The 15,842-nt window shown below is 40.4% G+C and overlaps 1 protein-coding gene across 3 annotated transcripts in view; it reads right to left on the bottom strand.

Annotated features, from left to right (window-relative positions):
- Nucleotides 1-15,842, bottom strand: part of LOC106561912 (uncharacterized) — a 71,702-nt gene that overhangs the window by 31,659 nt on the left and 24,201 nt on the right. For 2 of the 3 annotated variants that reach the window (XM_045688956.2, XM_082957690.1), the window contains exons 7-18: nt 15,335-15,440; nt 14,909-14,953; nt 14,722-14,766; nt 14,535-14,579; nt 14,348-14,392; nt 10,918-10,942; nt 10,701-10,782; nt 10,350-10,447; nt 10,092-10,134; nt 8,312-8,332; nt 7,586-7,655; nt 7,225-7,243 (exon numbers count right to left, since the gene is read on the bottom strand). In XM_045688956.2, the coding sequence (XP_045544912.1) occupies nt 7,225-7,243; nt 7,586-7,655; nt 8,312-8,332; nt 10,092-10,134; nt 10,350-10,447; nt 10,701-10,782; nt 10,918-10,942; nt 14,348-14,392; nt 14,535-14,579; nt 14,722-14,766; nt 14,909-14,953; nt 15,335-15,440 (644 nt within the window). The remainder of the gene's footprint in view (nt 1-7,224; nt 7,244-7,585; nt 7,656-8,311; nt 8,333-10,091; nt 10,135-10,349; nt 10,448-10,700; nt 10,783-10,917; nt 10,943-14,347; nt 14,393-14,534; nt 14,580-14,721; nt 14,767-14,908; nt 14,954-15,334; nt 15,441-15,842) is intronic. The other variant, XM_082957691.1, reaches the window with a different exon arrangement.

Raw genomic sequence — 15,842 nt, 5'->3', positions numbered from 1 at the left:
ACATTATACAGTATAGACAGGTGTGTTTCTTTCCAAATCATATCCAAGCAATTTAATTTACCACACGTGGACTCCAATGAAGTTGTAGAAACATCTCAAGGATGATCAATGGAAACAGGATGCACCTGAGCTCAATTTCGAGTCTCATAGCAAAGGGTCTGAATACTTTATTATATAAGGTTTTTTATTTTTTAAATTTTATATTATTTGCAAAATGTCTAAAAACATTTCTTCTCATTATGGGGTTTTGTGTGTAGATTGATGAGGAAATGTTTTTATTTATTCCATTTTAGAATAAGGCTGTAACAAAATGTGAAAAAGCTTTGGAATACTTTCAGAGTGTCCAGCGACTGTGAAGCCAACACCTTAACCATTACACCAAGAGGCCAGAACATTTTGACTAGGTTGCTCGGTGTTGAGTTAAGGTCGCTACATTACCGCCTTCCTTCAGGAGAGTGTTCTAAGTCCCTCACCTGTACACGCCTCTCCGATGGCCTCACAGGCACCATCCCACTTCAGACACCAATGTAGCAAATTCGGGGGGTAGCCCCAACTGGGACTCGAACCCAGGTCCAGCAACTGTCAAGCCTTAACCGTTACGCCAAGAGGAACGGACATCTTGACTAGGTCGCTAGGTGTTGGCTTAAAGTCGCTGCAATACATTGCAGTACTGCGCTTTACCAAAGGTTAGCACTAGCAGTACAGATCCATTGAAAATATATTCAACAAATACAGTGTACCCAACTTTTAATCATATCATGTAATTCAGACCCCTTTATATACTTGGCTGTTAGAATGTTTATAGGTATAAGCCTAATTGATTGATTGATTGGTAGATTGATTGATTGGTAGATTGATTTGTAGATTGATTGGTAGATTGATTGACTGTCACACAAAACACCAGACTGCATTTCAAACTCTTTATTAATCATAAACAAACGGCATATAATGTAACAACATCTTCATAATAATAGGGTTGCTGCCTGGGCTTAGCTAGTTATTATGTTTGTCTCATTGGACAAACACAATAACAACAGTACTAACAGTAGTGTGTACTATGCTAACAGTATGTCGACTACAAACCGTGTGTGAAATATAGTGCCAATCCAACAGTTTTTTTACTGTCACGGTTCTATGCATTCTAAAAACAATTGATAGCAGTGTATTGATTCTACACTGTTTAAAATGAGAATAGAAAGTATTGGAAAAAGCTTATACTAGCTGTGATCACCCTGTCTGTCTGGAGAAAACAGAATTCCTAGGCTTTTTGAGATTCCTAGGCTTTTTGGAGATAATTGTTTATGGAATAATCATTAGCATCATTGCGCTATTGCAGTTAGAGTGAGATATTGTTCCCAAAGTTATGATTCTAACAGATAATGATCATAGCATGATCACGCCTATGTTTACACAGCCATCCTAGCGACCCGATTCAGATTTTGTTTCATATTCAACCATTTGTTTCTGACTGTTCACACCCAGTTTTATATGGGATAAATTTGCACATTTACACTCATGTGACCTCTGAAATAGCACACATATGCAATGCTAATTTACAAATGTTTTTATGTAAAAAACAACCTTTCAGAGCAAAAATTATTATTTGATCTGAGCATCCACACGGGGTTCCAGATGGAGCATCAGAATCGTATCAGAATTGAGAGTCACATACGGATGTGGAAAAAATCAGAACTTAAAAGATCAGATTCCATGTGTTTTTTTTTTGTTGCTGTGGGGGAAAGACCATATATGTCAGATATGCCAAATAATTGACATAAGATCAAAATTGAGCTACCTGTGTAAACACAGCCTTTGTAAATTAGACTACATTCACTCCCATGCTTAGTTAATTCTCCTGGTTTATGGGTTCTTAAACCTAATTAGTAATTTCATTCAGAATCTCTTATTATTTGCTCAATCGTTTGTGGGAAGGAGAGGGTGAAAGTGCATTATGCGTTATAGCTGCGCAAGAACTGAAAGCTCTATAGGTTTACAGAGCCATTGACTATTTCTAGCTATGTGTGTGTCAGAAGAGGCTGGTGGGAGAAGCTATAGGAGGACGGACACATTGTAATGGCTAGAATGGAATAAATTGAACGATATCAAACACATCAAACCTATGGCACCCTTGTTGGAGTTAAAAAACATGAGCTGGTGCACACCCAGAGAAAAATATTTTATGTAGAGGTGCTGACTAATGGTGAATAAACTATAAGCTATAAAAATAAAGAGAGTCGCACACTCTATATATAAACTCCCAGTAATTGAATGGGTAAATCACCAACATTTCGGCATAACTGTGCCGTCTTCAGGGTAATGTCATGAATGCTTGAACCAGGTTATGGAGACAAAAGTGTCATAATTACTTAGTTAATGCATTGAGGGAAACTGTTAAAGCACATACAGTTGAAGTCGGAAGTTTACATACACCTTAGCCAAATACATTTAAACTCCGTTTTTCACAATTCCTGACATTTAATCAGAAAAATTCCCTGTATTAGGTTAGTTAGGATCACCACTATATTTTAAGAGTGTGAAATGTCTAAATAATAGTAGAGAGAATGATTTATTTCAGCTTTTATTTCTTTCATCACATTCCCAGTGGGTCAGAAGTTAACATACACTCAATTAGTATTTGATAGCATTGCCTTTAAATTGTTTAAATATTGTACATATTATTAACATCAACATACATTATTGTTTAATAAAATTTCACATATATATTTAATTGTTCCCTATTTCATTAAAGCATTTTGCTACATGATTTAGATTTTAGTCATTTAGCAGATGCTCTTATCCAGAGCGACTTACAGTAGTGAATACATACGTTTCATTTTCATTTCATGCATTTTTTTTATGTACTGGCCCCCCCGTGGGAATTGAACCCACAACCCTGGTGTTGCACACACCATGCTCTACCAACTGAGCCACATGTCATCTTTTGGTTAAACCATAATGCATAATAAGTATCATCAACAGAGGGAACATATTGGGTGCTGATTATGTTGATAAGCTGTTGGAAGAATATGTCCATTTATAAGACTTGTTCATAAAAGAGAGAATTGTTCATTTAAATAAAAAAAAAAGATTTCACCTTTATTTAACTAGGCAAGTCAGTTAAGAACAAGTTCTTATTTACAATGACTGCCTACCCCGGACCAATTGTGCGCCGCCCTATAGGACTCCCAGCCTGGATTCAAACCAGGGACTGCAGTGACGGATCTTGCACAGAGATGCAATGCTATAGACCGCTGCGCCACTCTGGAGCCCAAACGAAGAGTTCATAAGAAGGGCCTGAGATCAAAGTCAATATTCAGACCACTAGGGGTCAATGTTTTTCAAAAGGGTTTCCAGTAAGCCTCCCTTTGCAGTAGTAGGATCTCGATGTTACTTCCTCTCCTTTGTAGAGCAAAATGCTCAATTCAATGCCTGTGTACTTGAGGGAGGACATAGGACCTGATGACTCTGATAACTGAACAACTTAAAAAGGATATTACAGAGATCGCAACCTGTTTAGCTTCAGCAAAGTGAGCTGCTACTGGATAGTCAATGTTCTTACACCTGATTGAGCTACGGTGTTCAGCTATGCGTTGTTTTAATCGTATTTTCGCTTGTCCTACGTAGGCTTTCCCACATGAACAGGTGATGAGATTGCAGAATATGTCAGTGGTTTTTCAGGATTGCTTTCATTTTCTCCAAATACTTGGGGTACTTGGTGCAAAAGACCTGTTGCATTGTTTTGGTTGAGTTTTGGTTGAGTTTTGGTTGAGTTTTTACATGTTCCTCTCTTGGTTTTTGAGATCATTGCAGCGTCAAGAGTTTTGCCCTTGCAGCCTCTCATTTTGAATTTATCTGTCATTCTTTTTGTATTGTTGTCAAAATCTGTCTGGTGGCCACAGATTGGTTTAACCCCGCATAACTGGTTATATGGTAGATGATTCTAAAGGGGAAGGGGATGCATACTATTCGCACATAGCAGGGTATTGCAGTCTGTGGGCTTTGTGTATAAGTCTGCGTGTAATGCATCATTCTCTCTGATGATTCATAAATCCAGGTAGTTTATTTTTCTCTCATCAGTCTGCATGGTGAATTTGAGGTATTCAAAGCTCTCATTTAGTAGAGTTTGGAATTCATTTAGTTCCTGCTGACTTCCTTCCCAGAGTACAAAGACATCATCTATGTTTCTCTTCCATAGGAGGATTTTAGAAAGTTGGGGGTGCGTCTCTGTTTTGAAAATGAGTGCTACCTCAAGATGTCCCACATACAGGTTTGCATAGATGGGGGCAAAGCCATTGGCTACACCCCGAATTTGAAGGAAAAATTCTGACTCAAAGACGATGGAGAAAGGGTAGAGTCTCTCTGCTGAAGGAAGTGTTGCAGCGCCTGCAAGCCTCCAGTGTGTGGGATGTTAGTGTACAAGCTCTCCACATCAAAAGTGGCCAGCAGGGTGCCCTCTGGTATCCTTCCTAAGCCCTCTATCAATGAGATCATGTGACTAGTGTCTTTGACATAAGATGGGAGATTTTCAACCATCAGTTTAATGTGGTGGTCCACAAACGTAGAAATGTTGGATGTCACAGAGTCGACTGCTGCTACAATGGGTCTACCTGGGGGAAGAGACACTTGTTTGTGCAATTTAGCGACTGTATAAAAAGTTGGCATCTTTGGGAATTTCACACATAGAAATCCCCATTCTTTTTGGGGGATTTGTCCTGATTCCAAACAGCTCTCCACTGTATATGAGATATTATGCTGGAATTCTAGGGTAGGGTCATCATTTAGTTTGCGATAGAAGTCACCTTTAGATAGTCATCGGCGACATTCATTCACATAGTCACATTTGTTTTGTATACAAATTCCTCCTCCTTTGCCACTTTTTTTTATGATAATCGAAGGATCTGTCTGTAAGTCCTTAAGAGCCATTCTCTCATCACTACTCAGGTTATCATAGGATTTGTGTTTCTGTTTGTCTTTCAGTAGGTCACCTACATCATTTTCAACAATCCTGCAGAAGGTGTCTATGGACGCATTGCGTTTGGGGGGGGGGATGTAAAAATGAACTTTTTGCTCTAAATGTGGTTCTCTCAGAGTTCTCAGGTACCTCAGCTGTGTTGATGGCTTCATCTCCTGCTTGACTCGCAGTAGGGCAGATAAGTCTATTGATTAACATGGTAGACTATGCATACATCTCACTGAGGATGACATTTCAAGTGGAGTCATGTAAGTTTCACTCTTATCAAAGAATCTCAGACTACAGAAAAACTTGAATAGATCTATCTGGGCGTCAAAGTCATTAATGTACGTAGTGGGTACAAATGATAACCCCTTATTGAGAACACTGAGGTGAGCTGATGTCAGGGTCTTACTTGATCAGTTGAATACATTTAGCTCCTGTTGGACTGGGGGCCCGTCTTGGATCTCAATTGATAGATGTCGCGGGGTGGTAGTGGATTTGTTCTTCCCCCGACGTATGCGTCGAACCCTCTTACGTGCTGGGGGTGTTATCCTCAACGTTGTACCCGGTGTCCCCGCCCTCTTTGAGAAAAGCGCTCACCGTTGGTAGAGGAGACAGAGTTAGCGCTGTCTGTGGATAGTCGGTCTGACGGAGGGACTCTGCGTCTGTCATCGGCTTGTCTCTTCCTGTTTCGTGGTTTCTTGTGCTCAGGATCTCGCCAGAGGTATATTCGTCCGTTGTTCTTTCAAACGGCGTTTATACTTTTTGATTTACCTCACCCTCAGTTCGGTCGTAATCTTGGTCTGAAGGTCAGCGTTACTCTTAATGAGATCATTCAGTTTGAGAGGGTCATTAAGCTCATCTCATAGAGCTTGCTGTGCATTTTCAGTGGAGGTTGCGATCTCTGCAATATCCTTTTTAAGTTGTTCAGTGGTCAGAGTCATCAGGTCCTATGTCCTCCCTCAAGTACACAGGCATTGAGCATGTTGCTCTACCAAGGAGGAGGTAACGTTGAGATCCTACTACTACAAAGGGAGGCTTACTGGATATCCTTTCTGAAAACATTGACCCCTAGTGGTCTGAATATTGACTTTATATATATTAAATATGTATGTGAAATTGAATTAAACAATAAAGTATGTTGATGTTAATATTATGTACAATATTTAATTACGTTTCCATATAATAACAATAGCCTAATATATTTAATATGCTATAAACACTTTTTTTTTTAACAGTTTCACTCAATTCATTGTAATCAACTAAATAATTATGACACACCCCTCACTATTGTCCTTGGTTGCACTAATTGCACTGTTTGTCTCCATAACCTGGTTCAAGCATTCATGCCATTACCCAGAAGAAGGCACAGTGATGCTGAAGCCTTGGTGATTTACCCATTAAATTACTGGGAATTTAAATATAGAGTGTGCTACTCTATTTTTTATAACCCTTAGCGGAGTTGCCAACAACTGAATGCATTTGGTTTTCAGGGATACAGCTATCTTCGACCTAGGTTCCTTTTCCGCTGAAAACCGGATATGCTCAGGCGTTTCTTTTACGCCTGCTACGTTAAGTTTAAACATATGGAAACTACACGTTTGACTCCATTCCATTTATATCATTCCAGCCATTACAATGAGCCTGTCCTCCTATAGCTCCTCCCACCAGCCTCCTCTGCTAAGTGTGTGTCCATTTATTAATTCTTCCGTCTTTTTTGCCTGTCTGTTGAACTGCCTGTCTCGCTCCAATCATCAGTGTGTGCCTGCGGTTTAGTCTCCTCTTCTATGTGTGTGTTTATGTTTTTGTGAGCGACTTTTCCCAGTCTTCCTTCTCCTTTTGTTTAAGGGGCTCTCAGCGCACCTTCCCCCCTGAAACAGAATGAGAAGAGGAGCCCAGTTAGAGTCTGCCTCATCATGGACACTAGCCATAATCAACCAATCAATACACCTTGTAATTAACCAATCAACCAATCAATGAACCTGCAAATCACCGCCCCACTATACTGATCAATCAATCAAACTACCTCAAAGCATAACTCAGGTCACTGAAGTGTGTCCACAGCTGATATCAGACTCAAAGGAACAGTGCCAATGTCTGGTTGTACTCTCTGTTGTCCTGCCTGTCTATTGGAATTTCAGACATCTTTGTACACTGTTTTGGATTTTATATGACTATAATGCTGATCGTTTTTTGAACACCATTTTGAGTTTCATGATCTGTGAGATGCTGTATGTGTATGAGAAAGCCATGAGACCAGCTTTACTTACTGTTCTGCACAGCGTTCTCCTGTCAGAGGGGGAGACACAAAACAAAGGATGTTAGACTTCAGTTCCCATTTACCTACGTCCTCTTTCATTTATGTCCTGTTCAGTTGAAGTTTAAGAACAACTTTGAATAAAATGTATAATTTGATTCTAAAGAACTCCCCCGGCCTTATCTCTAACCCAAAACCAGGGTCTTGTTCATTATTTGCACCAAATGGAAGAAGATTTACTGAAACAGGGAAGGACTACCTGAACTTATCCAATAAGAAATGTGGTTTACCATGCAAAGTGTATTGCTACAGTGTGCCTTAATGAACACTATCCTGGTGTGTTGTCTTGTGCTATTAGGAGGTTAGTCACTCACCGATCCACTGGGAGTCAGGACAGGCTGAGGTAACATACGACCGAAGCCCTGAACAATCCAGCCCACCACACTGTAGAAGGAGAACAGAGATATCAGAATATGGACTGTCTACATCACAGAGCATGTTTAACAGCTGCTATCATGCTTTAGCAGTATAGCACATTTCAGGGCTATTACTATGTTATAACAGCGTCATGAATGTGTTTGCAAGCCGTTCCCATGTTATAGCAGCGTAGAGAATGTGTCAGACCATTGGGAAGGGAAAAGGGATACTTAGTCAGTTGCACAACTGAATGCATTCTACAGAAATGTGTCTTCTGCATTTAACCCATTTATCCCTCTGAATCAGAGAGGTATGGGGGCTGCCTTAATCGTTGTCATCGGCGCCCGGAGAGCAGTTGTTGTTGGAGGTTAACTGCATTGCTCAAGACGATTCGTATCAGCAACCGTTCGGTTACTGGCCCAATGCTCTTAGCAGGTAACGTAGAGTGGACACGGTAGAATTATATTTTCCACCTTTTTTGCTCCTCTCTAGGTGGGCCAAAAGCTGCTAGGGTGAGGCAGTAACATAGGTATGAGGCAGTATGATGTTGGGGTGGGGGGTGATGTTGGGGTGGGGGGTGACGTTACTGCCTCACCCTGCTAGGGTGAGGCAGTAACGTAGGTATGAGGGGCTTTGATAGCTAAGCTGCGGCCAATATAAGCTGCGGCCATTTTGTCACCTACTTGGGCTGTTTCTCCTCCTCACTGTCATGACAACAGATACAGTGGCAAGAAAAAGTATGTGAACCCTTTGGAATTACCTGGATTTCTGCATAAATTAGTCATCAAATTTCACAACAATAGACAAACATAATGTGCTTAAACTAACAACACACAAATTATTGTGTTTTTCTTGTCTATATTGAATACATCATTTAAACATTCACAGTGTAGGTTGGAAAAAGTATGTGAACCCCTAGGCTAATGACTTCTCCAAAAGCTAATTGGAGTCAGGAGTCAGCTAACCTGGAGTCTAATCAATGAGACGAGATTGGAGATGTTGGTTAGAGCTGCCTTGCCCTATCAAAAACACTCACAAAATTTGAGTTTGCTATTCACAAGAAGCATTGCCTGATGTGAACCACGCCTCAAACAAAAGAGATCTTAGAAGACCTAAGATTAAGAATTGTTGACTTGCATAAAGCTGGAAAGGGTTACAAAAGTATTTCTAAAAGCCTTGATGTTCATTAGTCCACGGTTAGACAAATTGTCTATAAATGGAGAAAGTTCAGCACTGTTGCTACTCTCCCTAGGAGTGGCCATCTTGCAAAGATGACTGCAAGAGCACAGAGCAGAATGCTCAATGAGTGTCAGCTAAAGACTTACAGAAATCTCTGGAATATGCTAACATTTCTGTTGACGACTCTACGATACGTAAAACACTAAACAAGTATGGTGTTCATGGGAGGACACCACAGAAGAAACCACTGCTGTCCAAAAACAACATTGCTACAAGTATGAAGTTTGCTAAAGTTCACCTGGATGTTCCACAGCGCTACTGGCAAAATAGTCTGTGTACAGATGAAACAACATCAAAACCTCATCCCAACTGTAAAGTATGGTGGAAAGAGCATCATGGTTTGGGGCTGCTTTGCTGCCTCGGGCCTGGACAGCTTGCTATCATCGAGAGAATAATGAATTCCCAAGTTTATCAAGACATTTTGCAGGAGAATGTAAGGCTATCTGTCCGCCAATTGAATCTCAACATAACTTGGGTGATGCAACAGGACAATGACCCAAAATACAGAAGTAAATCAACAACAGAATGGCTTCAACAGAAGAAAATACGCCTTCTGGAGTGGCCCAGTCATAGTCCTGACCTCAACCCGACTGAGATGCTGTGGCATGACCTCAAGAGAGCAGTTCACACCAGACATCCTAAGAACATTGCTGAACTGAAAGTTTTGTAAATAGGAATGGTCCAAAATTCCTCCTGACTGTTGTGCAGATCTGATCCGCAACTACAGAAAACGTTTGATTGAGGTTATTGCTGCCAAATGGAGGGTCAACCAGATATTAAATCCAAGGGTTCACATACTTTTCCCACCCTGCACTGTGAATGTTTACACGGTGTGTTCAATAAAGACATGAAAATGTATAATTGTTTGTGTGTTATTAGTTTAAGCAGACTGTGTTTGTCTATTGTTGTGACTTAGATGAAGTTCACAAAATTTGAGTTTGCTATTCACAAGAAGCATTGCCTGATGTGAACCATGCCTCTATGACCAATTTATGCAGAAATCCAAGTATTTCCAAAGGGTTCACATATTTTTTCTTGCCACTGTACATAACAATACAACAGCATTAAAGAGATTGCAGAAAAATGTATTTTTTCATTAAACTGTTAAAATAGTTCCCTTTACAACCACTGTACAATCTGTAATATTTACATGAATAAGTACATATTTGTGAATCAATGAGCTTGTAGTGTAAATACAAAAGCGTAAACATCTGTGAGACTCACTTTGCTTTGGCCTCCTCTTCAGTTTCCGGAGATTTGGAGGTCACTGCAAGGGCAGAACAAACAGCTCATAAATATGCAACAAATGTAAAAAAATATATAAAAAAATGATATAGGCTTGCTGGTGCATGAGGTTTCTAGCCTCAGAACAAGATATAAGATTGGTGATAGACTGTGGAACCAATATAGAGTAACCTATTGCTCAGCACCCCCAAGCATCCCTGTAATAAATATGAGGATCTCTGCGTGTTAGAAGATAACCTTTCTGTGGGCAGGGGGCCTTCGCTGAGATGTCTCTGTTGATGTCAGCTGGCTGGGGTACCACTTTCTCAAAACCCTGTTTGATCCACTCATACACCCTGAGAACAGAACACACGACACCCAGGCACAAACACACACGTTAGAATGTCATTGGAGACAACAAAGTGGGTAGAAGAGAGAGATTGAAGGAGAGAGGCATTCACACACACACACACACACACACACACACACACACACACACACACACACATACACACACACACACACACACACACACACACACACACACACACACACACACACACACACACACACACACACACACACACACACACACACACACACACACACCTGGGTGGGATTCCCTTCTCTTCTTGAGGCTCTTCATCTGACAGAACCTCCACCACAGGAATATGAGGAAGAGGCTCTGCATCTAGAGATAAGGAGTTCATCATCATCATCATCATCACCCCCCACCCCAACATCATCAATAGAACCACACGCAATGTCATGATTATTATCATGCTACTACTTCTACCCATAGGAAAAATATGCTGTTAGCTCTCACCCGGGACATCTTGGATAGCATGCACCTGAAGGGAAACAAACATTCACAGAAAATCTATCAATATTCAACAATAACAGATTGTAATGAGTCGTAAGTAGTTTGTGTACATTCAGAAAGTCTTCATAACCCTTGACTTATTCCACATTTTGTTGTGTTACAGCCTGAACAATACATTTATTAAATATATCTTTTTTTTTACCCATCTACAAACAATACCACATAATAACAAAGTGAAAACATGTTTTTAGACATGAAAATATTACAGAAAGTTAATACATGTTAGAATCACTTTTGGCAGTGATTACAACTGTGAGTCTTTTTGGGTCTCTGAGAGCTTTGCACACCTGGATTATTCAATATTTGCAAATTATTATAAAAAAAAATATTCAAGCTCTGTCAAGTTGGTTGTTGATCATTGCTAGACAGCCATTTTCTTGCCATAGATTCTCATGCAGATTTAAGTAAAAACTAACTAGGCCCACTCAAGAACATTCAATGTTGTCTTGGTAAGCAGCTCTAGCGTATATTTGGCCTTGTGTTTTGTTTATTGTCCTGCTGAAAGGTGAATTTGTCTCCCAGTGTCTGTTGGAAAGCAGACTGAACATGGTTTTCCTCTAGGATTTTGCCTGTATGTAACCGATGTGAAATGGCTAGTTAGTTAGCGGTGGTGTGCGCTAATAGCGTTTCAATCGATGACGTCACTCGCTCTGAGACTTGAAGTAGGGTTTCCCCTTGCGTTGCAAGGGCCGCGGCTTTTGTGGCGCGATGGGTAACGATGCTTCGTGGGGTGTCAGTTGTTGATGTCTGCAAGGGTCCCTGGTTCGAGCCCGGGTTGGGGCGAAGAGAGGGACGGAACCTACACTGTTACATGTGCTTAGCTCTAATCTGTGTCTTTTTATCCCAAAAAACTCCCTAGTCCTCGCCGATAACAAGCATACCCATAACATAATGCAGCCACCACCATGCTTGAAAATATGAAGAGTGGTTCTCAGTAATGTGTTGTGTTGGATTTGGCCCAAACATAATGCTTTGTATTCAGGAAATAAAGTTAATTTCTTTGCCACATTTTTTTTTTTTTACTTTAGTGCCTTATTGCATGTTTTGGAATATTTTTATTCTGTACAGGCTTCCTTCTTTTCACTCTGTCATTTAGGTTAGTATTATGGAGTAACTACAATGTTGTTGATGTATCCTCAGTTTTCTCCTATCACAGCCATTAAACCTTTTTTTAAGTCATCATTGGACTCATGGTGAAATTGCTGAGCGGTTTACTTCCTCTCCGGCAACTGAGTTAGGAAGGACGCCTGTATCTTTTTAGTGACTGGGTGCATTGATACACCATCCAAAGTGTAATGAATAACTTCACCATGCTCAAAGGAATATTCAATGTCTTTTCTATTTTTACCCATCTACCAATAGGTCCCCTTCTTTGCTAAGCATTGGAAAACCTCCCTGGTCTTTGTGGTTGAATCTGTGTTTGAAATTCATTGCCTGACTGAGGGACCTTACAGATAATTGTATGTGTAGGGGTACAGAGATAAGGTAGTCATTCAAATATCATGTTAAACACTATTATTGCACACAGAGTGAGCCCATGCAACTTATTATGTGAGTTGTTCAGCAAATGTTTACTCCTGAACTTATGCCACATGCCACATGCCATAACAAAGGGGATGAATACGTATTGACTCAAGACATTTCAGCTTTTAATTTTGTATTAATTTGTAAATATTTCTAAAAACATAATTCCACTTTGACATTATGGGGTATTGTGTGTAGTCCAGTGACACCAAATCTATTTAAAATTCAGGCTGTAACACAACAAAATGTGGAAAAAGTCAAGGAGTGTGTGTACTTTCTGAAGGCACTGTAGGTTTGTGCATTTCGTCATAAAATTGCAATTTTCTCTTAGACAGGGGATGCTCTTCATGTCTTAAAAGGCCTTCTCACATACTGTACAAGCCACAGCAGGAACCTGCACATATAAACAACTCTCGACCTGAACGGCTACAGGGTTAGAAATATCCTGGGTGTTTCTCAAAATGCATACAACCGTGCTCCGCAAATTGGAGCATGGGAGGGTCAGAGTATGAGTCCAAATCAAAGGTAAGCGAAATGGAGCAAGGAGGGCACTTCTCGGACGCGTACTCCGTTTGTACATATTGTGAAGGACGCACCGATGCAAGCTTCAACGGAAAGTACGCGTATAAATATGACGGAACCATGTAAAAAACTACACAAAACTTCTTGAAATCAATGGTGTCCATCATTTGAGCTGAAGCGAGAGCAAATAAACCCAGACTTTAGAATGAAATGTTGCCCATTCACATCTCATATGTTGCCTTACTACAATATTTGATCTTGATACATTAATAAGTACATACTGTGTTAATTTTGGCATTACCTGCCTACAATACCCACTGTAGTGTATGTAGATTGCAAGCCCATAGTAAGTCAATAGGGCTAACGTCAACTGGCTAGCTACTACTGTTCGCTAGCTAGATAGCCACAAAGATTTGACATCTACCTTGCATAACATTTGCTTTTTGTATATCTTGTTTCGTCTCTATTGTTGCCATTATCCTTGGCTAGAAGAAGGTTCAATGAATGGGGAGGTCCAGTGTGAGGTAATACAGTAGGGGGAGTGCGAGTGCTTTTCAAATGTAATGTTTTATTTGTTCTCCATACTCTCGTCCTCACAATAACGTACTCAAGAGAACGTCCTCGGAGAATGCACTCGGAGTATGAGAGTGTGTGGAGCATGGTAGTATGCATATTGTGAAACACCCGCTGTATTCATTATCACACAGTGATGCATGCATGGACTGACTGCTGTCAACTTCTTCCAAAGGCTGCCACTGAAGTGACGTGACATTCAAATGGAGATGTTATGTGATTGGATAATATCATTCGGTTTTGATAGCTGACTCATATAAATTTGATTCTCCAATCAGGGATTGTGGAAAACCCTTTTCTCTCCAGGTCGAGAGTTATCTATCTCCGTCGATCATCAAACAGCTAAACCACAGGAATCACCACCTCGCAGAACCTGCTTGAGCAGATGACATGTATATCAGTGAATCAGTGTTGCCAGCAAGAACCGGCCCTCTCAGCCTCAAGGCACAGCTGGGGTGGGAGAGGGGTAGCAATGGGACATTGTGGCGAATGGATCTCTAGAACCAAGTTTGAACACAGCTGCAGCAGGTCCGTTAGCATTGGGTTTAAGTTAGCATAGCATAGCAATGTCCATATTATAGCTAGCTACTTACGCTTGGTCACTTCTGGAATCTGAATGGAAATTCTATTAAACATGACTAGCTTAGCTCCAAGTACAGAACTGAGAGTCTGAGAAAGCAAATGCTACACGTTAGCATAAGCCATGAGTAAGTTTAGTTAGCATATTAGCAAGGCCCTTGATTTAGCTACTTACGCTAGGTGTTTTCTTAACTTCCGGCACCTTTCTGGCTTCTGCAATCTGAATGGAAATGTTGTAAAACATGGCTAGCTTGGCTCCAAGTACATAAATGAGAGTTTGAGAAAGCTAATGCTACACGTTAGCGTAAGCCATGAGTCATTTTAGTTAGCATATTAGCAAGGCCCTTGACGTTGCTACTTACGCTAGGTGTTTTCTTAACCTCCGGTGCATTGCTCGCCTCTGCAATCTGAATGGAAATACTGTTAAACATGGCTAGCCTGGCTCCAAGTACAGAACTGAGAGTTTGAGTTAGCTAATGCTACACGTTAGCATAAGCCATGAGAAATTTTGGTTAGCATATTAGCAAGGCCCTTGATGTAGCTACTTACGCTAGGTTTTTTCTTAACCTCCGGCGCCTTGCTCACCTCTGCAATCTGAATGAAAATGCTGTTAAACATGGCTAGCCTGGCTCCAAGTACAGAATTGAGAGTTTGAGAAAGCTAATGCTACACGTTAGCATAAGCCATGAGTAGTTTTGGTTAGCATATTATCAAGGCCCTTGATATAGCTACTTACGGTAGGTTTTTTCTTAACCTCCGGCACCTTGATCACCTCTGCAATCTGTATGGAAATGCTGTTAAAAATGTCTATCCTGGTTCCAAGTACAGGACAGAGATGAGTCAAAGAAAGCTAATGCTACACTTTAACCATGAATAATACATTTTGGTCCTCTCTAACTGAGAATGTTTTTATTTATTACAGCTTGCTGATTGAAGTTAACAAACGCTTGAGGGGCTTCCTAAGTCCTCTTTACTTTAACATTTTTAGTGTACAGTGTGATTTTAGGTAGGGGCTGTTCTATAGCTACAACACTTAACTACAACCAATTAACTAACCAATTTAACTGACTTAGATGAAAGTTCAGACAACACTGCTACAGGCTATTACTCAAATAAAATCTGTGGACCCTTCAGGGCACCTGTCAGACCATTCCATCTGTACCTCTGTTGTCTCTGCAGGCTCCACCTCCTCCATGTTTTTTAATTCAGGCTGGGGAACCACACTGGCCAATCCCTGGGCAATCCAGCCGATGACTCTCGACCCCTGCCTGTGGAGAGATAAAATATGAAAATTGTTTTGATTAACAACCACTTTTATTGACAACTTTGTCCGCGGCTTTGCTAAATATATGCATTAGAATGCAGTGGGGGGCTGTGAAAGCAGTTTACAGTAACGCAAGCGTGGGCAGTGGCAGAATTGGTACGAGTTTTGGACTTTTTAGGTTTGACATATCAAAAGATGGTCAGGGGTTTTAATTCAGTCAATTCAGGTATTGTAGCTTATATTTCTTACATTGAACTTAATATTTTCACCATGGTATTCTAAATCTGAATTAAAAAAAAATAGATGTCAATGAATGGGAAGGATTGGCAGCATTTAGATGGTGCTAATACCTTTCCCATTAGGTTACAAAACTCATGTAGTACAAAATGTATTAACTTTTATTTAT

Source organism: Salmo salar, chromosome 11 (assembly GCF_965601325.2).
Source record: "Salmo salar chromosome 11, fSalSal1, whole genome shotgun sequence".
NCBI lineage: Eukaryota > Metazoa > Chordata > Actinopteri > Salmoniformes > Salmonidae > Salmo > Salmo salar.
Note: the sequence above shows the minus strand (reverse complement) of the source record. Positions and strands in the feature narration are given on the sequence as shown.